We start from the raw sequence: 24,182 nt of genomic DNA on the forward strand, positions 1-24,182 counted from the left end.
GTTCTGTTTCCTCATCAGTCTTTTTTCCTTTTTCCTAAACCTGCGAATACAATTTATTATTTTTTCAATCAAACTTATAAATTCACTTGTGTGGTACACTGCCACAGTGTCCTTGCTCTCAAAACCTCAGATATGGGCAGAATCTGGAAAGCTGTCCAATGGAAAAGAACAGCAGAGCCAGGGCAGTGATCATTCCCTTGCACCCAGCACTGGTGAGGCCTCACTTTGAAACCCGTATCCAGTTCTGGGCCATCACTACAAGAAAGATGCTGGAGTGCTGGAGCATGTCCAGAGATGGGCAATAGAGCTGAGGGAGAGCCTGGAGAAGACTAATGAGGAGAGGCTGAGAGAGCTGGGGTTGTTCAGCCTGGAGAAAAGGAAACTCAGGGCAACCTTGTTGTGCTCTGAAAATACTTCAAGGAAGCAGTAGAGAGGTGAGGATCTGTCTCTTCTCCCAAGTAACAAGCAAGAGCACAACAGGACAAGCAGCTTGAGGAAGTGGCTCAGGTTACATTAGGTTGAGATTGGATATCAGGATAAATTTCTTCACTGAGAGGATGTTCAGATATTGGAATAACCTGCCCAGGGAAGTGGTAGATTGCTGTCCCTGAAAACGTTCAGTGAATGTAAAGCTGTGACACTCTGGGACATGGTTTAGAAATGGACTTGGCAATGCTGGGTTAATGGTTGGCCTCTATGATCTTAGAGGTCTTTTGCAACCTTAATGATTCTACATCTCTGTGACTCTCAGATTCATGTTGCTGTTTGCTGTCATCACCCAGAATTCACAGCTGGTATATCAAGTTTCTGTCCAGGTGACAGTGCTCACATCCAAAGCAATTTGAACTGACTTTAACAGTGAGATTTTGTGACACGGTATTAGATGCTTTGCAAAATCACTGTATATCATAGTTGTCATATTTCATACATTTTTTTTAATATTCCTTTGTATCAACTCTCTTCAGTATTTGGTTTTCTTGGTGCCTTCCTTTCCTTCCTTCCATTTTTCTGAGACCTGCCTTGTGGTAATTATAAGTGTGGGATTCCCTGCCCTTCCCTTCTGCCTCCCTGACTTGTTTTTAAAAAAGTCAAATAATAATTACATGATTACATTATGCTTCAACATATTTACTTGGTTAATAAATATATTAAGAGAACTTATTAAATACAAAGAACATGTTGCTAAGTCAACTCCACATCTTGTAGCACAATCCTTAATTATGTAAACAATCACCCCACAAATAGTCCCTTTGGGTTCAACAGCAGTACATGGACAAGGGAGGATTTCTTGTTAAACATTCAAAATTGGGTCCAATGCACAGCATAATGAGACTATATTATGGTAATGATGCCTGCCAAGGTAAAAATAGGAGAGGCAGATGGTAGAGGAGAGAAAAATGCTGAATATTTATCCCATTAACAGTGTGAACCAGTTTGAGTCTTAAAATGAGGGCAGAGAGAGTCAGCATTGTAAATCCTTTTCCTTGGGGGATCAGTTTCAGTTCTCTTGGTCCTTAATGGTCATTAATTCCATTAGCAGCTGTATCTCCAATTCTATTATGAATAATACCCCATGAATACTTACTGTACAGGTTCTTATTTTCAGTGGTTTTTTTTTTTTATTTTTTTATTATTATTATTTATTTTATTTAGAGTTCCTATGATCAGTTCTATATTCCAATTCCATGTTAAAAAAAGCAAGTGAACAGTGCAAGTAACTGAAGACTCTCATTAAGAACCTAGCAATATAGCTCTTTGTCTTATAAATTTGATTTTCTTGATAGCAATCTCCATTCTGCAGCTCCCTTCTTGGACAGAATTCTTTTGAGAGGTGGAGAAGAGTCAGAGAATGGCAACTCTCTTCAGAATTTTTGGTTTAAGATCTCATTGAAATGGGATTTATGAAGTTTATGTGATACTCACTCAGTTCATTTTCTAGGTTTGTCAGTGTAACACTGTGAGTAACATGGTCTATCATCTAGCCAAGGTAATTAGCTTTCTGTACAGAGAATGAATAGGAAACTCTGAAATCCAACCGCTAAGCAGAGTGCAGGATCAGTGTGAAAAGAACCAGTGGGGATATTTTATTTCACTGGATTGTATTACTTCAGACAGCATCAAATAAACTGATGGTGAGAAACACAAGTCTGAAAATGGGGTAACCTCATGGTATCCAGAGCTCAGATAGAGCAAGAATCTTTACTTGTTTTCTTTCATGTCTTTGTGACCACTCAAATTCTTGTTTCTTCTCTCTGTTATCCCTTTGAAAGTGAATCTTCTCCCACTCCTGTGGTAATTGAAGGGCTACATTGTCTCGTGCTGCAAAATGGACAGGATCTAACCTCTTCTGGTTTCTGCCCACCATTCCTGGTCAGTTCTTCCCTTTCGAGAAGCCAAGTGGCTGCACCCTGGCAGAAGCCTCTGACAGAGCAACTTTCAAGTTTCCTTTTCCAGTTGGACTGGTTGGCAACCTCTCTAAGAGTTTGCTCAAGGTCCAGCAGGTGTAAGACCTGTTAAAGTCTGAGGATATTCAACACTATGCAGTGATTTAAATCCAGCAGTCACAATGCCTGAAAAGAGTTGGTGTGCAAATTTTACCAGGATTTTGTCTGAGATGAAGAATGTTAAATTAAAGGGGAGGACAGTTAATAGGTGTTAGGAGCATTGCAAGAATAATTAGAAATCCTAGAAACCCTGTGCAAAATAAATTAATTGACCCTATACCAAAGACTGCTTTTTAATCAAACTGCTTTTGATTCATTATGTTTAAAAATGTATTATAGAGCAAAAGGTGTGAATCTGATAATTGTAAAAGTACGATAAATAACTTTCAGTTCTTGAAAGCTGCTCAATTTCCTTAAGTGAAGTATTCCCATCTTATTTCAGGGAAATAAGGGTTCCCATTTATTTTTTTATCTCTTGCTTTGTAAGCTAGATTTTCTTCTCTTTTGTGCAGATGCAGTTTTACTGCAGTCAGAAAGGCTGCATTTTATTCAGAAGTATATAATAGTTGCATAAAATCCACTTGATAGTAAAAGAAATCTTCCATCATGCCCTGATTCCATTAGCTTACACTCTCCTCTCTATGGTGAAATAGATTGATTTCTACACGTGGAATGTAAATATCAAATATATTCTGCACTAACTTAAATTTTCAGGGATGTAGTTTTTTTCCAAAAGAATCTTAGGGAAAGCAGGGATGCAAGTAGATATACAGTTTTATTGTGACTGAGTGACTTTAAGTGGTCAAGTTTTACAATACAAAATGTCTGTGCAAGACCAATTAGCCCTAAATTAGCCCTTCTCTGAGACCTTTCATGTCAAGACTAGTTTTAAAGCAAGTATTCATTTGCTCCCCATCATCTAAAAACTTATGTCTTTTCTCAGTAGAAGAGGCTGATAATGTTGTGGTCCACAGCAAGGCATAAAGTTTGGCTCCCTGAAAGGATCTGTGAAACCGGAGACTTGGAAACCTTAAGGTGAATTGGTGGTTTAGAATGTTTTTCAATGCCTTGGTCATTTGAGACATCACTTTATCTCCCTTGCTTTTTAAAATTTCCTTTAGTCTCCCTCTCTTTCTCTTACATAAAGCAAAGGAAAAGGGTCAGAGAAGGGCTATGGCTCAGTTTCTCCAGGAGGCAGGTTGGATTAAATGGAGAAATGAAAAAGCTTTGTGCCCTGTTCATCCTTTTCATAAACAGCTGAAAATTAAATCACACATATCCTTGGTTTTCAATAGCCAAAGCTGAAATGATAGATTTCCATCAGGCTTAGTTTGTTTACTGGTGCACAGGCCACGATGTTTGGAGGTCATGTTGCAAACAGACTTTGCCTTGAGACTGATGCATATCTCACACTCCTGTTTCTTTACAGTGGAGAGATGGAAAATCAGGATTTGAATTGAAGAATGTCTTGTATTTCAAGTAACCTTACCCTGCAGAGAGTTTCTTGTCTGTATTTCAACAAGTAGCAGGGCTGATTATTATTACTGAAGGTTGCTGAGACAGTTAAGTCTTTGTGGATGTGCTCCTGCTTGTTAGAATGAAGGAAGAGGACCATGTCCAGTTCCTATTTATCTAGGCTTGTATTATGGCTCAGAGGGCCAGGGATGCTACTGAGATATTTGGAATAATAAAACAAGAGGGTGTCAGCACAAAGTCATTGGAGATATGTTGGTGAGGGCTCTTATGAACAAATTCAAGCAAATATTAAGGTTTGAGGAGAGATGCAAATATGTACTCAAGGTGCATGTGTGACCTGTGGTGTGAACTGAGCACATAAAGAAAATTCATGTTATAATTAAGATCCAAATTCACTGTTTACCTTCTACATGCCAGTGTGCTAAATATTTATTTGTTATTTGTATGCAAACTGGTGATAGAACACGCTGGCAGGAGCCCATATTATTCTGGCGTAACTGACGTTAGTCCAGGGTGTCCAAATCCTGTGAATAAAACAGGTTAAATAATATTCCTGTTTAATTTTTTTGTTTGTTTTTTTGGTGGTTTTTTTTTTTTTTTTTTTTTTTTTTTTTTTTTTTTTTTTTTTTGCTGTTACCCCATGAAATAGCCTCTAATAGCATTAGGCTGATTTGTTCTATCTCCTGTAATGGACAATGAAGTGTATTTATGGGTCGAAAAGCAATTCTAGTTAACTTCCCATCCCTGAATGCAACATTCACTCTTCCTAAAGTGCTGTACAGCAGCTTCTTGGTGTTGTCAGAGTTCGCAACAGTCATGTCTGCAGCCTAGTGAGGCAAGTTTTTTGTCTCATTTGCACAAATGAAGATGCATCCCAGCTACTAAGGAAAGGAAAGATAATGTTTTAATTATTTTTATTTTATATTCAGAAACACCTCAGTTAATAGAAACATCAGTGTAGGTACTGCAAACTGAGCTAATGTGATAAGGGAGATACAAGACAAGATAAGCATGGTAACTCACAATGATCTTGTTTCCAGTCATGTTTCAAAGATTTCTATCACTGTGAACCTGTAAAGAGACCTGTCCTTTCAATAGTTTTGGATAAAGGTCTGGTCATGATGTCAGAAATGTGTGGGTGTTTCAGGGAAAAAACACAATTCAAGGGACAGACATTAAAACACATTTTTAACTATGTGGGACCTGCTTCCCTATTTCCATATGTTTAGTAGATCAATATTAGCTCCTCTAGAGTCAATAGAGCTCACTGATGTAAAACTGCTGTGTGCATGTTCTTAATGATTCATAGTTTTGAATCCTGGCCAGTTCTATAATTCAACGCTCACAAAGGAAAACAACCTCCTGCCAATCTGCCCTTTCTTCTCTCATCCTGTTATTTGTTAGGCGTCTGTAGCCCATTAGTTGGCTTACTAGGTATTAATAAGTGATACAATTATTCATAGCCAGATCTGCTGATAAGAAATCAAATGCTCTGGTAAACAAGTGACTACTTTTTTTTCCCATGACATCAACAACAAAGTCAAACAGGGTACTGGAAAAAGGATACTTCCCAGGACCATGCTAAAAGATTGCATAGTTATGTAGAAGAGGAGAAAAGCTGCTTTCAAAACACTGATCAGGAATGTTCTGTGTCATTTCCAGTGGACACCTGCCACCACATCTTCTGCTCCCACCAGTGACACATGAACTCATATGGCTGATCACTCCATGCCAGGCCTGGCCACCAAGGGAACCTCTCTGGTCCCACCATCTTTTCCTCCATAAAACCAGTGCCTCAGGGTATAGGAGAGCACATATAGTGGCTGTTGGATTAGTTTGTCGTACTTCCCTCCAATGCCGGTCTTGCAAGTGCTTGCTGTGCCTGCCTGGCTAGGAGAATGCTTTTGTGGGAAGTCCTTTGCATATTACAGGACTGGCTGAGCAGGTGTCTGTCAGCACCCAGGGGTGCTTCTCACTGCTGCTGACTCATGTGCCAGTTATGCTGCATGGGCATGGGCACAGTCCCCACAATTAGAATATGTGTGGTTTGCAATATGTGTGTGTTTTATATTAAATGTGCTTCACATTGTTGTGATTTCTCTGCCTTTGTTGGGGTTGCTCTGATACCCCCTGCGACATCAAACCTTTCCCCTCCTCCCCTTCCTCTCACAGTGACTGCTTGACTATTAAGTGGTTTTGAGACTGAGATTAACTGTAGTTGGACAATTGAAAAATCTGGTTAATGCTGTAAACACTTGTGCAGCTTTTCTTTACAAAGTAAGTGCCATTTTTTGTGTTTAAAGTAATTTAAACTTGTTCTTTTTTGTTCTATGAATACTCTGAATAGGAATAAGGATACTTAGAAGGAAACAACTCTCAGTGATCGAATACCATTTTATGTGTCAGATTAATATGATCTATAACTATCAGATTTTCAATGATAGTTCTGAGGTTAAGTTCTGACATGACCCTTATACTTTCTTTCACATTTCCTGTGTTACTCCTGGTCTTGCAGTGTTACTACTTTTTTGAGGCTAGAAGCTTCTGTGCAGAATGAAGATTGTTTTTTACGTTTTCTCTTTGTCAAACCCTATCATTCTTCTGGCATCTTGTCCAATCAGTCACCCTTGCTCCTCAAAACATTTCAGAAAAATCTGAATTTTTCTCATCTTTGAGGTCTTGGTGTTTTTTATGTCTTCTTTGTATGAAAGAACTTGTCACTGGCCTTGGCCTTGCTCTCTGAAAGCAATAACATCAAGGGAAAAAAATTACTCAGAAACTATCTTTTTGATGAGTCTTTAAGTAACTGTCTTGCTGAAAGTAATTTTTGATGTGTGTGATGTAATTTTTTATGCCTTTTTCAGCACTAGGTTTTTCAGCACCTAAATTGCAACTAGTTCTGTAGTTAGTACTCAACTTCTCTGTGTTGCCTGCACAGGTAACAGAATCTCCCTTACAACAGGTCACATATTTATTTTTAAAATGTGTTTTAGGATTTTTTATTAAAACTCTAGGGCTTCCCGCTGAAACTTCTTTTGTGCTGGTTGGGAAACCTGTAGAACTTATAGTCTTTTCAGTGAGTTCCAGAATGTGACTGTCCCGATCTGAAGGTCTTTTTATCTCTAAAGATCTGTCTGGGAGAGACCTTGTGTCTGTGAGCATGTTTGAATGGGTCTGTTTACAGGTGATTCACCTCCTTGTAGTATCTCTTGTTATGACTTTCCAAAAAGATTAGAGCTGTATTTTCCTAGTGCTAAAATGGAACGTCAGCATCAACATTAGCAGTTCTGTGAGAGACTTTCAAGACTCTCAAGTCATCAAGTGAAGCAGGATTAGGACCTGTTTGGTTGGAGCCATGAGCTTTTGACAATTAAAACTTTTGCCTACACAAAACACCAATAGCACCTCTGGGACTTGGTTTGGGATGGGGATGAAGTCCATCATATTAAAAGTAAGGATGGAGCTCAAGTATTTCAGTTATTCCTCTGGGATTCCACTCTTCTTCAAGAGAATAGAAGCCATTGTCAGTGTTATTTTACTCCCAGTTGTTTCAAGGGTGATCAGAATTCAAGTGCTATAGGCACTTGCTTAAAGATGTAACCAGTTCTGTTGGCTTTCCTGTGGAATTGATTTAACAAAAGATGTCTGTCAAGTGGGAGGGTGAGTGGGCAGGCCAACACAAGATGACTTTCCTGGGCACATATATCCTGGCATTTCTGAGAAGAGTTTTAGCAGCTCATTTCTGAGTATGGAAAACAAGGCAGAACAAAAGGGCAGGTGGCATGCCCAGTGAAAAGCTAAGGATAACAAACAAAAAGCTAAGGATAACAAACATGAGTTGCTTGGATTTAGGTTTTAACGTTGTGGCAATTTGGGCGTGAAAGTTTATCAGCTTTTACAATAACATCTGATTATGTTTTTTTCTAGAAGGATGCTTATGTTCTGGAAAAGCCATTATGAAGTTATTGTTTTATTTTAATTTAATTTAAAACCATCCACCCTTTTATAACATTAGCCTCTGCATCTTGCTACAGCGTGATAGTCATTTGGGAAAAAAAAAAAGAGAGGCCTGATAATTAACTTAGTTTTGTGTGTATATCTACAGAGCCACTACAGCAGCAAGAGATTTGAAAGGACTGTTTCTTCTCTTTGTCTGCCTTCCAATTGCCCAACGTGCCATCTCTTCTGTTCTCCAAAGGAAGCAGCAGAGGTGGTAAGGCATGCTCTGCTCAGATCATGCACTGTGCTTTGCATGTGTATTCCATTCAGTATGAAACACTGGAAGTAAAAAAAAGTATTTTCCTTAAAAATGGGCAAAGTTTGCACAAATATTTATTAGTTATAAGCAATGCTTGAAGCCACATAATGCCGTAAGAGACCCCAGCTGACAAATACAAAGTTCATAGGAAGAACTTCGAAACAAATTTTCAAGTCAGATTATTCAATAAAATATCCCAAACAAACCATCAAAACCAACATAATAATAATTGTGGTGGTACTTGTACCACAGAGGTCTTTACTGTGGGGGCAAGGCTGGACTGCAGCTTTCCTCCCAAGGGAAGGTATGCGGCTGGGCTTGGACCCGCTACATCCAGAGCAAGCAGGAGGTTTGCTGTGTGGGAATGGCTTGCAGTGCTGAGACCTGAATCACAGGGAGTTGCTGTGAGTGTTTGTCCTTGCAGGATGCAGGGGGCCCTAGCTGGTGGTGGTCTGCGACTGCTTATCAGAGGACCAAATGCAAAAGAATGCTGGGAAAAAATAAAAGTGTTTGATCCTCAAGTTCCAGCACACCTGCACTTGGTAGCAGGTGGCCTCATGCTGCACATAGAGTTATTTGAATCTTCCCTTAGGATGCTAAAAAGATAAAGTATGTTCACAGCCCACTGCCAGGGGTTGGATGACAGGCTGAAACTTATCCTGAGACATCTCATTTGTATGCTCCAGATCTGTCTGTCTATTGAATTATTTATTCCTTTGGCTTTTCCACTTTAATTTCACTTTTCAGAAGCTCAATTTTCTCTAGCTATCATTCTGTATTGTGAGTCATGCCCCATATACTGAGCAGTAATAGTGCATGCAAAGAGAATTGTACCAGCCAACACATCTGAAGAAAACATCATTTTTGGAAGGTGGAATCGGCCATGTTGCAGCAGAGCTAGTTTCAAATTCCCAATCTTGATGAAACTGCTACATGAACTTTTTCTTTCCTAGATTTATTTGCAGTTCTTTGAGATTTATTTCCAGTTAATGAAAATGTGATACATGTGATTACAGCAGCCTTAAACGACATCACAGATCATTGCAGAACAATTCCTCTCTGCAGCCAGCAGGACTGTAATTAGTATAATGTCCACTAAATGACAGCCCAGTCTGTGAACATCAGTCACAGCTGCTTTGGGTGTTATCAGTCTTTCAAGACTTAGAATGAGCCAAGTCATGCATAAATGGTGTTTATCTTTGCATTGCAAATATGTCTGAGAGCTTATTATGTATGTCTCCAATTTCCTCAAGATTGATGCTCTAGATCAACCTGACTCTGCGTCAGGAGCTGAACAGGAAATTTATGCAAAAAAAAAGATTATTGCACCAAACATTGAACTTTGAATAGAAGTCATCAAAGATTTATCAAAATTGCTCTTTTATTTAACAGGAAATAAAAAGTCATGGCTGGATTCTTCACAAATGTAGCAGAGGAATCTCTTGTCAGCTCTAAGAGGTGGGTGGATGGCTTTTTATTGAGCCACCCATCATAACTCAAAGGGGACTCTTTCAGTTGCCTATTTTTTTAATGAAAGTGAACGGGAGAGTAATTACTAATTTATCTGGAAACCACCATTCCAGAACTAAAGTCTGCTCCAAGAGGACCTGACCTTTAATGGTTGCATGCCAGAATTCAGTAAGAGATGGATATTCAGGAAGCAGAGAAGATGAAAACTTAGTCTTTTGCCCTAGTTTAAAGACTGTGAGTTATTCAGTAATAGCATGGAGAGAAATTCTGAAAATATTACTGTCTCTGAAATAAAATCTTAGTCCTCTTTCCTCCTTTCTTCTAGATAGAAACAATTTATAGTCAGCTGATAATATTTATGAATTTATAATTAATTTTTCCTCCTGGAAACATTTCCCTTTCTCAAGTTTCTTCTGAGACCAAAGGGTTTTTATGGCAGCTGCTCCAATGGCAACTAGCAACAGCATAGTTGGTGTTTCACCTTGGCTGAAAACCCAAATAGTCTCAACAGGGAAGAACAGCAGACCCTGCAAATTGACACCACATTACTCTGTAGCCCCTACATTGTCTTTAAACATCTAAGTACATAAGGAGCATTATCCATTGTCATATTAAATTTTTTTCTAATGCCATTTTCTTGTAGAAATGGCAGTTTGTAGTAGCTGAAGTTGGGATTTTTTGAGCTTCCAACTTAGAATATGCCATCAGGAAATTTTTTTGCATTTTGCACGGGTATGATACATCAAATTTATTTAGTAAAGAATGTATTGAACTTAATGAAGAGGTGGACATAACCCATGTGAAAACTGATTGCAGCTAAATTATTGTATGCTGATCAAGTCTTATCTCCCAATTACTTTTCTGAATGCAGGCTTTTTGTTGCTGAACATGGCAAAAAACATTTCATCCCCAGTTGTTCTTAATGTAAGATTTTCAGAGGAAAGGCCTCATAGGAATCTTCTTGGTATTTTTAGATTGTGGGCAGGATTTATTGTATTGTGTTGGCTCTTCAAGGCAGTCCATGACGCAACAGGTTTTTTGCACCTCCTTCAAAAAGGACATAAAAGCAGGAGGTGCTGCAGTAATTTTGTCTTCCCAGTAAAAATCCTCACTGCGAGTCTGCAGCAAATCTGAGAGAGTTGAGTGGTCAGCAAGAGCTTCCCAGAGAGTCCTTTCCACAGAGGAAATCTTGCATGAAGAGAAGCCTGGTGGAATTGTCGTCAGCTGTGCCAAAAGCACAGGGTAAATGAAACCAGCAAAAGAGGAAATGAGAGATCATGCAACTCAGCAGCTGCAACATTCCAGGATTTATACCTGCACTTTCTCCAGAGTCTAACTGGGAGAGAAAACTTTGTCGCAGATGTGCATAATGCAATTTCTGCCTGAAATGTTCTTCTTTGGGAGCCTGAAAGGTGCTGCTGTTTGAGTCCCACTGCTTCATCTGTGTAGTACTGACACAGCTAACATAATAAGGAGGAAAGGCAGAGCCAGAGGTTTCCAGCTGAATAATGTAAAACAATAAATAAACTGGGATTATCACTAGAAACTTCTTTCCTCTGTTCTTTTACTATTTTTTTTCTTTTTACCTTATAACTGATTTTCTACTTTCCATCTTCATCAGCTAAGATGCTTCACTCAATTTTCTTAATAGCAGTCCAAATCTGTTGCCTATCACCTGCTACTTATTTTTGAATGAAGAATCTCTCTCCATTTTACTAATTTCAATTAATTGTCATGCTTAAATGACAATTTAATTTTGGCTTCTACAATCCTCTCTAACCCCAAGGCAACTCCTATATGCTGTCTTGATAGGTGACTAATGACTTTCCATTCCTGGAACCAATGTGAAAGACAAAAGAGAAATAAGACAACCAAGAAAAGACTCTCTTTTTTAACCTTTCTTTCACCTCAATCATTTCAGGAAGGAAGACAAGAAGAGTAATAAAAGGTTCATTCTTCTTCAAGGAACATCAGCTCTGTTGGTGCACAGTGTTAATTACCTGAAAAATATTTAAATAATGGAACACAACTTAAAAGGATTAAGTTCTTTTCTCTTGTCAAGTTGGAGTGGCAGCACAAAATAGATTTCTTCTGTGCCTGTTGACACTGTTAACACCACCTTCCTTTAAGCTCTTATGTTGTTTCTCAAAATCTAGATAAGCCTAAGGACAAGAGCAATGGTTTTTGTGGGTGTAACTCTAGAGTTAATCTAATTCAATCTACAGTGATTTATAGAGCACTAATTGCTGCCCAGTGTCTGTTTTGTGGTAACACTTTGGACTTAAGAGGTACAAGACCCAAAGTACTTTATAGTCTGAACTCACATTGTCCCACGTTTAATGGATTTTTATCACCCTTGTCCACTTGTTCTCACCCCTCAGTAGCATGGATGAACAGAGATCCAAACTTCACACAGAATACAGCTGTTGTTGTGATATTCCATGCAGGAAACAGGGGATTAAATTGATCTATAAAGTCTTCTTTCTTCCCTTCATCTTCTCAAGGGCAACAGCGATCACTCAAACACATCCTGCCTCTTTGAGTGATGATCTGTCATGTTGGGCATTTTTTCAAGTGCTTGACTGTGATTTGACAATCACCTGTGGCTTTCACACACTTGAATGTTCCTTTTGCTGTTTCCTCCATAGTGAGACTGCCTCTATTCCTCATTGCCATATAATCTGATCAGGTGAACATCAGCTGGGCCCTCCTTCCTACAGTAACCTCAACCCTTGTTAACTAGATTATTCTCAGACTGCAGCTGAGTAGAGAGCCACCATTCCTCAGCAACTCTGTGCAAAGCTGATGATTCCATTTTGAGAATAAGGGACTTGCGCTGACATAATATATTTGAGACAGATTCTCAGAAAGCAGGAATATTTACTTTATTTAAGAGTCTTCTGTGTCTCTGTTTACAGTTCCTGCTGGGACTCCCACTGTTTAAGGGAAGCCTTTGGTATCACCTACAGTTATTTGATTTTACTCAAACCCGTTCAGTTAATATTAGTCTGTATCTGGTGTGCCAAGGGGCGGATCACATAAACTGGTTAGCAGGTGTCACTAATAAAGCAATGAACCCGCAAAGTAACATCTGTCTCATCCTACTCAGGCTCTCAGATGATAATTACATCACCTGCTACATAGCTCATTAGCACTGTCAGCTCTTCCTTACTTGGCTCCCAAGATGGTGGGGGATGGCAAGTACCCCGCCTGTGTTTGGATTTCCACTAAGCAGGTGGAAATCTGCTTGAGTCTTCATCTTTTCATGGAGAGACTTAGAGGCTAGAACATTACATTAGATGCTGCTCTATCTACTTGTCAGGGCTTTGCTTGACTGGATGGTCTGAGACCAAGGCAACAGTGATATTGCTTAAAAGAAGGTGAAATCTGACTTACAAAAGGGTGACATCTTTAAAAGCTTGCAATGAAAGTGGTATTACTCTGAGGGGCCAGGGGATATAATCCTGATCTTTAAGTTAAACTGTGCAAAGACCACAACCTGGAGATGTCTGCCTTCAGAAAGGACTTTTAGGGGCTGAGGATGTGGCTTAGCCTGGAGGTGGAACCTGGAACCCCCGTAAAAGAATGAGAGCAAAAGAGACCATTCCTATTACCTTTACTGCACAATGCCACACTGACCTGGCAGGCAGAGGAGTTCACAGAGACAGCACCAAAGGCAAGAGGTTCCTTTGATGCTTCTGGCCTGCTGCAGATTGTTTCATTAATTGCTAACCCTAAATGTGAGTAGTGAGCTAACTCTATGAGGGGTGTAATCGGAGCACTGAAACAAGAAGACTTCTTAAAGAGCACTTAAAACTCAAGAAATTAAGGTGCTTCCATCTCAATTCGCAGACTTTGTGTAGCTGAAGTCTGAGGGGTGAGTACAGTGCAGTCAGATGAAGAACAGTGTGTCTGCTCCAGCATCTGATCTCTCAGCTTGTGTGTTATGGTTTGTGTGTCAGGGGGTGCATTATGCAGAGAAGCAGCCTGTATTTTCACAGACTTTACTAATGTCACATAAGCCAACATAAAGGCCACAGGAATTTTTGAGAAACCAAGCTATAGCATTGTGACCTGTGAATACAACGTGGAGAACTCTGGGCAGATATTGCCTGACCCCAGACTGGGAAGCGGTTCTTTCTGCACAGCTAACATTAACCCAGCAATCCAGCCTTGCTGCAGGGCAGCTGAGACCTAGCCTAAGAAAAAAGCTCCATAGATATAGATGTGCCAAGCCTGCTACTTTTATTTTAATAAACTGCATGTAAGTGTGCAGGATACAGAAGTTGTCCCTGTTAACATCTCATGCAGGCTTGCATGTCCCACTGCACTCCTGGTTCTTGGGTGGAGGATCAGCACAAGTGCTTTGTGGTGTCTCTGGGGTCTTTAGAGAGCAGACCCTTGCAAGTGATGTGGAGGATAGCACTGCTTTTGGTGCTGTAGTCTTCAGGAAGAAATATCTCTCTTCCAGTCTGGGTATGTGGGAGCTTTTGCACACCTAAGGAAAACGGTAAGAAATGCCTTAGCATTCGTTGAAGATTTACGTAAAGGAATGAAACAAATTTTCTGTTCTTTCCATAAAGCACTTGTGAGTTAGTTTCAGGATGTAAGTCAAGCAGATTTGCCTGCCAGTTGTACTAATAATGTGTATTACAGTAACCTCCAGAAGCCACAGGACTGCATGCATTTCTACAGAAAAACTACAGCAGGAAGTTTAAGAGCTGCAAGTGTAAGATGAAGGGTAAGAGTAAGTTATTAATTTTATCTTGGACTATTTTTGTGTATTTACCATTTTATTTACATGGTAAAATGCTACAAACCATATAAATACCAATAACAAGAATAGGGGTCTTATCAAACTCAATTCCACAAGTGTGAATTTGTGGAATTCACAAAGGTTCCCAGTATTCATGTAGGGTCTACTTATGTTTAGGTGGTTTACCATGGAATTTTAAAGAACCCACATGACCCTATGCTGCCTTGCAGCAGGATGAATTGCAAACCAGATGGCTGTGCTGGCCATATTCAGCCCTGGTTGAGATACAGGTTCAGCAATGGGGCTGGATGATGTTGGATAATATACAGAGAAGGCATCTCCTGTGGCAAGAAGGGAAAAGCCAGGGAGGGGAGACCTTTGCAAGACTGATTAGGATGTGGTGTGAGTGAAAGAGAAAGCAAGAAAGGTTTGCATTCAGTTTGCATTTCTTGAGTCAAAATGAGGTGATAGAGAATAATAAAGAATGTGGATGGGTTAAAACCAGAAGTTGCTCTTCCATGATGATTCTGTATGATTCATGCAACACTTGGGCTTGGAGACATAGACTTTGTTCCAAAGGCTCAAAATAAGATAGCTTTCCCCCTTCCATCCTTCATCACATGGACTTCCATCCTTCATCACATGGAACCTGCCCATCCCCTGTGCTGGTGGGGACAGGCTCACAGCAGACCCATATCTCTTTCAAAGAGGCTTTTCAAGCAGTTCCCTTGTGGGAAGGCTGCTGAGACAGGGCCAATGCCAGACTTGCCTTTTTTGGGAGAACTAGCTTGACAGCAAACATTTAGCAGAGCAGATGTGTTGGATGGGCCCAAAAGGTTTCTCCTGGCGGGACAGAGTGAGACTCAGTGGGTGTAAAATGAGGATAGCTTGTGAGAAAGGTGCTGCAACCTGCCCAGACAGAGGAGAACTGGGGGAAGAAGAGGTGAGTGGCACCTCTCAGGGAGGCACAAAGAACCACCATTTTTTGCAGGAAGGCCACACTCCAAGGTTTTGGGGACTGCTGCTTTATTTAGCTGCTGTTTTCCTTGGATTTTTTTTTTTTTTAATTTTTTTTTTATGATTCTGCTAGACACAAGGGCAAGCAGTTGGTAGCCAGAAGCTGAAGTGGTATGACCCTTGAAATTAAGAATGACTGGAAAGACAGTGGCTGAAATGAAGAGTGGCTGGCTTTGTTGGCATGGGGTGGGCAGTCTGGAAAGAGCTCAAGAGATCTACTTTGCAATTGTGCCCATGTTCCTGTAGTACTGCCCTTGGAAGAGAGCAAGGGGTGGGCTCTGCTGCCTGGGCCTGCCGGGGAGAGAGGGTTACATGGAACAGACAACACAAATTGAAGGGCTTGCTTCAGTACCACTGCTGCACCACTTCTGTTAAACATTGAATTTCACCCACAGCTATGTCTCATTTTTTCCTGTTTGCGATGCAAAGCTGAAACAACTCTTACGGTCTCTCAGTATTGTGTTGTCAGCCTCTGACCCTGTCAGCTGGAAAACTGCTGGTAGCATAGTAATTATCCAGACATTGATTTATTTCATTCTAATGAAGGTTGATTTAGGTGTGCTTCTCATGGTGTGCATGTGTGACTGATTAGCACATTTTAAAGCCTCATAGCTTCCTCTCCTTCAGGTGTCCCAGGAGAAGTTATTCTTTATTTTCAATATCTCATTATTGTGAGTCACTGGGTCAAAGCAATATGATCCACATGATGTTCTGACAATGTTTTCAGTCTGCCAATTTGTACACGGCACACAGTCCTCTCTCTTTGCCTGGTGAACCACGTGCACTTCAGAGCAGTGAGCATCTAGACTCTGCCTGATGTATTGCATTATTTCCAGTTCAACTGCTGCAACTCTGGCTTTATATATTATATATATTGTCTAATACAGATAAAACTTCTAGACTTTGTCAATCTAGCTACCTGTCTCACTACTTACTGGGCACCATCCATTACTGTAACTAGGTGCTGAGCACAGTAAGATAAGGAAAAATTCAGTCATGACAGATTTTTAAAGTATGTACTCTTGCAATTGGATTTATGGTAATGTATATAATATATACTTACATATTTATACATGTGTTGCTTATATGTACATGAATAAAAAAAAGAAATTAAAGTTCATTTGATTGATAAAATTACATTAATGTAGGCAAGTGTTGTGCAGAGTTTCTCGGGGCCCTCAGGAGATGGATGTACATGCTGACCTGCAGCAGTCCTACTAAAATTTTTCTGGGCCTCTTTTGTACCAACCCTGCCAAGTGCTCATTCTCCAGGCACATAGCAGTTTTCTATATAAAGGATGGTTTTAAAAATAACTCCCATGTACCTCTTAGATCCAGATGCTCTTTTTAGCTATGGAAAACTCAACATTGTGATGACATATATTCCCACTGGGGAAAATATTTATTCTCCTTGCGTTGCAAAATGTAGTGTGCAAAATCTGGATGATAATTTGGGACTGCATTTATTATGAAATGCCTCAAATATGAAATGAAACACTTGTGTTGGTCTGATCCTATTTGTAGTAAAGCAAAGTACAGAAGGAGTATGCATGGGAATATCATTCACACTCCTCCCTCCTTATATTTTATGTGTTCTATTTAGGAAGTGACCCTTACCCACAAGCCAGCAAAAGAAATTCTATAAAAAGGGGAAAAATGCATCTCTTTCCTTATTTCTAATAATAATTGTGAGCAGTACCTTCTGAGGTAGGGTAAAAAGTACAAGATATGTGGTAGTCAGGTGTTATCTGGTACAGATATAAATAGATCAGACAAATGACATCATAAGTTTTTGGAGAAGAGTAACACTGACGAGCTTTTTGCAAAATAATGAACTTTAGTCCCTATGGCATTCAAGGGTTCTTTTTTACTTTGGATTTAAATGGGATAAGATTGAGATGGCATACTGCATTTATTCAGCATCCCTTATGGAAAGAAAGATGTCTTTTAACTGCTCAATAAATCAGACTTGTCTGCACATATTTAAAATAAATGAGTCAGGTTAATTTTACGAAGACATCTGTCTAGTTCCATTTTAGAATACCTATATGGTCTCCAGTGGCTTCTTTAGAAGGTTGCAGCTCTTCCAACTCTCCCATGACACTTTGTGCCAACCCTGTGCATGTTCCTCTGATGGCATGGAGTGCTATATTTAGTCAATCGAATCTTGACAAATAATTAGAAAAAAGGGCTGTAAGCAATTCTAAGGTATCCAAAGTTTGTAGGCATAAGTGTGGTAGCTCCACTGGGGCAATGAATCCACAGCTGAATGGTATTGTGCTGCAGCATCTATCTCCAGATGGAGTCACTGAGTCCAAGTGTAGGAAGAGGTCATAGTAAACTGTGATGCTGTGTTATTTACTGAAGGGAGGGAATCATTATTTGGGTGGCTCATACTCAATTCATGTTGGTCAGCTGTTCCTAGCACATAGGAAAATATCCTATAGGCAGTTTTATGCTGTGATGAGACATTGAATAGCTAGAACTACTTTCTGATATGCCAGAAACATTCAGTGTGGCCCTACCACAAATTTTCCCTCCGAGTCCACATGTTACATACACTGCAGAAATACGTTAAAAATGGTTTGCTGAACGTGGCAAGTGCAAGTGCTGTAAATTTTAAATGGAAATGCTCAGTAACATCTGTTGCTGATGGGTTTAGTGACTGTGCTTCAAGTTGGATAACTGAAAATTCCATAGTCTGATGCAAAAAAGCCAAGACACATACACTTCTATTCTCCTTCCAACCATCACATAGTCTTTATTAAGCAGAATATTAAATTAAATCTGAGCAGCATTTATCTCCTAAAATTAAATTTTTCTTAACATATGTCAGATAAAATTCATTCCATCTTCTGTCTGATTTTTAACTGCTTGCTAACACAGCACCTATTGCAAACTGCATATGGTAGTAAAAAAAATGATGCAATACTTGTCTGGATTAAGAGTAAGGCATCCAAAATAAATTTGAGTAAAATTACCTTAATTTAGCAAAGTACTTCAGCTTTAAGCATGGAAATAGCCAATGAATCACATGCTTAAAGTAAGACTCATGTATGATATGTGCTTCTTGCTAAATTAGGCATAAATTACATCTACATATTGAATGGCAGCAAAAGCCCAGTAAAAAGACAAAAGCAAGCAAGCAACTAACCAAAAACACAAAGTAAAGATAAACATGAAAACTTTGGTTCAGAAGCAATAGTTTCTCAGATGTAATGCAGTCCACATAAGGCCTTTTTTGTTTTTACTCAGTCACTTTATTATTTATTGCTCAGTATCAAAAGGAATAAAACTGACATTGATTAAAGGCCATTGTGATTTGTAGGTAATAGTCATATAATTCCTTGAATAGTATGATGCACATTGTAGGGATAAATCAAAGTCTTAGAAGACTGAAAAAGGGGGGAATCACAGTATGATGCAATCATGTAAACAATAGCACATATGTATAGATTAATATGGATTTCCTTTTCTCCACTTGACAGGCCTGATCAAAAGTAGCAAACATTTCAGTTGTAACAAACATTTGAGTTTTTCCTTTGAATGGGTGAATATATCTATAAAAAATAATCTTATAAAACAGACTGGATTAATATGTCTCTACTGTTCTTCCTCTTGATCCTTAAGGATTATCAGAATCCGCTCTCACTGAGTTTATTGGTTGTTTAAGAAAATGAGCTGAGCAAATGTTGTTTGAAGTGGAAAAAAGAAACCCTGCTGATATTCCCACAGAAGGTATGAAATCAGATACTTTTGATCAGCCAGGGGTTTGTTTATAATCAGTATGGACTGGCTGCATTACAAAGGGCCACGTTTCAGCAGCTGGAAGGCCTGCAACTTTGTCCACAATTAAAGGATGCACAAGAGCAGCAAAATATGTCTCTAAGAGACTGAAACCGATCTGCTCTGAGAACTACTGGTCAAGTGTAGAGTTCACCTGGATTTTATAAGGCTTTGAGCAAGATCAGCAATTCAAATAGGGCAACTCAGCTACTGAGACCTGGGCTATGCAACACAGATTGCATACCTGATTCAATACATGGGAACAGGATCGGTAACTACTTTTATTAGAAAGAGCATCACCTTTGCAAAGGCCTATACTGGCCTGGCATGCAGTAGCAGGATTTAGGACACCAATTTGTGGTTAGTCACAGAAAGGCAGGCATTTAATTTCAAGCTAGTCAAAGAAGGCATGAATTCAGCAGGGAGCTTTAGGATAGGGCTTAATCTCTACATCATAATACATGCTAAGCTGTTTAAGTGTATTTGGTGCAATTACATCCAATTAAATACTTGGAAGTTAGGTTCCCTGTCTTCAAATATCATAGAATCCTGCGCTACAACAGAATTGGCACTGACTGACTTGTGCAATTTAGTCAAGATTCACAGATCCCACAGACCTGAAAGGTTCCTGTGCCCAGAACACATTTGAAGATGGAGGCTTATATGGACAAAATAGGGATGTCTGCACATTCTCACTAGCATGGAAAAACTCAAGGGATGATCATGCTGGTTTATGCCAAGAAAAAATGTTTATAGGTGTATTTACTGCTGAATCTGCAAAACTTCTATTTAGCAAATGGAGAAGAGAGCTTTGGTGTGTGAGCACACCAAGTCACTCAGTGCCTTTCTGTCACAAGTTCTGCATTTTGATAATTACAAACTTCAGACTTGTATGCAGCCTGTCCTTTCCTAGCATTTTCAGCCTTCCAGTGGGTTATACAACTGTTTTATTTTTTATAAATAGGATTAATATATAAAATGTTTTAAGTGCAATAAACACAGAAAAATATAAAATGTTTCAAGCCTGTGGCTGTCTCCCAGCATTTTACCCATTTTCTGTATCAACAGATAAGGGTGAAGGAAACACAGAGCGATGCTTCCAAGCAGGCTTGTGAATCCAAGGATCAGCTATTTTTGTGACCTATGAGAGCAGCCAACACACACCCAACATACGCTGAGAGCTTTTGTTCATATACAGAGAAAACAAAGGACACACAAATTCGCTACTCTTTCCTACAGGAAGATTGCACAGAAAGAGAAAGTTGCCAGCTTCCAGGGCACAGTGCATTTCTCGAACTGACATTCAGACGGTGTCTCCAAACTGATTTGTTATGAGACTAAACACCAGGACTAAACGCTTAAACTCAGTTGATATTGGGGACATAACTGTAGAACCACAGCCACACTCTACTACAAGCATTGGACTGTAGTACGAGGACAGTTTGAACGGTATTTCCCCCCCTCCCCCAAAATACACACTTCAAACAAGAAAGCAGTCCAACAGTTTTCTAAGACACAAGAACAGGACGCTAGTTTAGTCCTTCAGAAAAAGCTGTCTGTCTCCATCAGGGTTGTAGCAGTCATCTTGCACCACAAATCAGCCCAGGCTTTGTTTTTCTTCCTCCCTTACCTTATTCCTGTTAGAATCCAAGGGCCTCTCGTTTCCCTGGTGGTTTCTGACTACATTTTCTTTCAAACATTCAACTTTTCATATTTTTAGTGTTTCTGTGGCAGTCTAAATGTCTTTTTCTTCATGTTGTTGCAGTTTTCTCACTATTTCCCTGAACATCTGCAAGACAGCCCATCTGGGTTGACACAGTGTGAGATGAGGCAGACAGGCATTGCCAACAAAGGGCTCCCACTGCAGGGAGTGGGCTGTTGGAATCAGATGTTTTCTAAGACGTCTGTGGGGACAAAGCCTTTCTTCTTCCCGCTGTATACCTTGATAAAGCCATCGTGTTCCTTTTCAGAAGTCACACAAATCTGAATACAAAAAAGGTATGAAAATGTTAAGCTCTTTGCCATGATCAAAGAGACAAATTATTCCAGGGTATATAACCAGGCAGGCTAGACATCCTGCTAGTTACTTCTGTAAGTAGAACAATCCCTGTTGGACTCTCACTGCTTTGATATGAATCTCAGACTCACATATTTAGTGACTTACCTTTCCCCTATCTCCCTGAAGTGCCACATAAGCATGAGAGATATCAAAATTGTTAAGAACTTTGTGGTGGATGAAAGATTTTGAAACTTGAATGTTGACTTCAGCCTACTGTAATGATCATGCTGCAGTTGTCTGTGAATGAGAAAAATGGGTATTTCAGGTCACGAGCTGACTCCCTCAACACCTGATGGTGAAAAGTAATTATGGGTCACTTGCAGCAGCTGACCTGAATGCAAGCATATTCTCTTTTGCATGTTAAAGGAGCCTCAGTTCTGAGAAAAGCAGTGGATTATGATATTTACTCAGTCCTTGCACCTGCAGATACCTGTTTGGAATACAAAAATGTGTGACCTGAATCTAGCTCTGTGAGAGTGTTTCCATAACACCTACTCCACAGGGAAGCAGTCGTAAAATCATGTGGTCTGTATAATAGCACAAATATTACATTGTGGTAGAGGCTTTCATTTCCTCCTGACCTTTCTCATCTCAGGCATTTCCACTTGAAGGCCCTTCTTGAAACATCTGGTATTGCCTGAGCCATTTGAAAGCCTAGTGGCACAGGCACATTAGACTGGGCACAGCACCACACCAAATAAAGGCTTGTTTTCAAATGTCTGTGCCAAAGAACTATATATTTCCTACTAGTCAAACAAGGTTAAAATATAGCTGGAAAACTGACAGTCCTATTGAGACCACTCCACACACTGATTTCTCATGATGTCAGTGCCAGCCCTCTATCTGGACTAACACTCATCTCTGTCTGATAAGTATTTACAATGTTTATTTACAATAACTTAGAGGATATGAAATGAACAAAAATAGCTCTAAAGTGCTCCTGGATAAATCCATTTCAGCATGACTATTATGGTATACCTAAATACCACGTCTGAATTCTAGGCCAGCTTGTCCTGTTGCATAAAATTTACTAGCAGCATTGGTGCTGCCAGAAGGAAATGAAAAGTTTGAAGAAGGTGGTGAAGCTGCTTCATATTTACCACCTCTCATATTTGCAAATAGGTAGGTGGATCTCTGTACCTGCAAACAAAATTTTGGAAAGCAAATGGACTCATTAATTTTCTTACTTATCCTGCCTACTCCACACTAATGGAATTGGATCCCTGGGGCAGAATGACTGAACACACCAAGAGGGCTGACATGCAATTAGAAAGAATAATGTATTGTTGTTTGGGCTAAATCACATAGAAAGCGTGGGAGAGGTCTAGAATTGATGCTGTCTAGTTTAGGTTCTGTTGCAAAACAGCCAAGCTCATTTATGTCATGAATCCCCAGCACAGCATCTGCTTCCTCTGCAGTCATATCACCATTCAAAATAGAGAGTGCAAAGCACATGGGGACAGAGAAAGGTGTTTCTAACTACTGCTATATGTTGGTCTCTGCCTCTGAGAAAGAAATGATGAGAGAAAAACCCTGCAAAGAAGCACGAGAGTACGGATGGCCAAGTATGTAAGACTATCCAAGTGTGGGAAGGAACATTAGCTGACAAGTTCCTCTTTTCAGCTGATCCCTACTGCCATGAGCCTTTGCAGCTTCTCCATAACTAGAGCTGTCTGGTTAAAAGGAGTGATTCACTACATTATTGTGTTTTTCTCCTAACTGAAGATATCTGCAAGACTTCTAGCTTTTTGATAGGATCCCCAAAATTATTCCATCTCCATCAGGTCTACATTGCTCACTAAGCCTGGTGCATTGTTTTGCTTAGCCTCTCTGGTGCTGTGCAGAATATATTGCAAGAACAGAGTAGTTTCCCCTGTTGTCTTGTATTGTCAGCAGAATGATTTGTTGATAAAAGAAAAATACTGAGTTTTCTGAATACCGGTTTCTTTGTTTTTGGAGTGAAAAATACATCAGATTTCTTCTTTTTTCAGTGGAGTGGTTTTTTTCTTTTTGTTGTTGTTTGTTTGTTTCTCATCTGAGTGCTCCTTGATATCGGTGAGTGTCCTCTGCTACAGCAGTAACTTTAGATCTTCACTGGGCATGTGGTGTACAATGCCTTATGTGAGAACTCTCACTCTACATACCAATACACAGATTTGAATCCTCCCAAATTCCAGCTGAAATTCTCTCATACTAACACACTAAGCCTTGCAGGTGCCAGACCCCAGATGGCAGAGTTTTTTCTCACTGCTTTCCAAGGAAGGTTAGGGTTCAGGGGAAGAATAAGCTTGGCCACAGTATGTAACACTTTCATAATCCTGTGCAGCTCAGGAGGTCTCCTGGGTCTGTGACGGCTGCTGGAACTTTGCAAAGCCCTGGAGCTGCTCCAAATTCTGCAGTTTTCAGAGAAGACTGTATAAAATACCATCTATGGCCACTTTTGCTCTCATCCCCTTTTATGTATGCTGCCAAGGATTTCTCTCACGTGTTGTAGCCTGGAGATTTGGCTCTTGATTTTCTTACATGGGTGTAAATTGAGAGTAATCCCAGATGAGGACATGGTAGCATCCAGAGTTTTGGATTTCACCCGATGAATCAGCTGTTGTTGGGGATTAGCTCTGATTAGAGATGGCAAAAATGATGGTTCTGAAGGCACGAGGTGCCACAGGTACCGACAGGTAGTCATGGTTTTCTGAGTAAAGCTGGAAACTGCTTAAAATGGCAGCTACTCAGGCTGGCATGTTTTGGGTGGCAGGCTGCTGGCTTGACTAGAAAAGTGAGCCAGAGAAACCACTCTCCAGTGAATTTAGTAGGAACAAAAAGGGGGGTGGTTGGGATTTTCCCCCTGCACTCTGGCTCAAGAGATTAGTAGTGGAGTAAGCCACAGGGTAAGAAACCACATCTCAGGCTATTTCT

The 24,182-nt window shown here is 39.9% G+C and overlaps 1 protein-coding gene across 2 annotated transcripts in view; it reads right to left on the reverse strand.

The window, feature by feature from the left end:
- Nucleotides 1–18,151: 18,151 nt before the first annotated feature.
- STAC (SH3 and cysteine rich domain) overlaps nt 18,152–24,182 on the reverse strand; it is a 74,447-nt gene continuing 68,416 nt past the window's right edge. For both annotated transcript variants that reach the window (XM_002197801.7, XM_030265214.4), the window contains one exon: nt 18,152–21,190. In XM_002197801.7, the coding sequence (XP_002197837.2) occupies nt 21,092–21,190 (99 nt within the window). In that variant the 3' untranslated portion in view covers nt 18,152–21,091. The remainder of the gene's footprint in view (nt 21,191–24,182) is intronic.

Source organism: Taeniopygia guttata, chromosome 2 (genome assembly GCF_048771995.1).
Source record: "Taeniopygia guttata chromosome 2, bTaeGut7.mat, whole genome shotgun sequence".
Classification (NCBI taxonomy): domain Eukaryota; kingdom Metazoa; phylum Chordata; class Aves; order Passeriformes; family Estrildidae; genus Taeniopygia; species Taeniopygia guttata.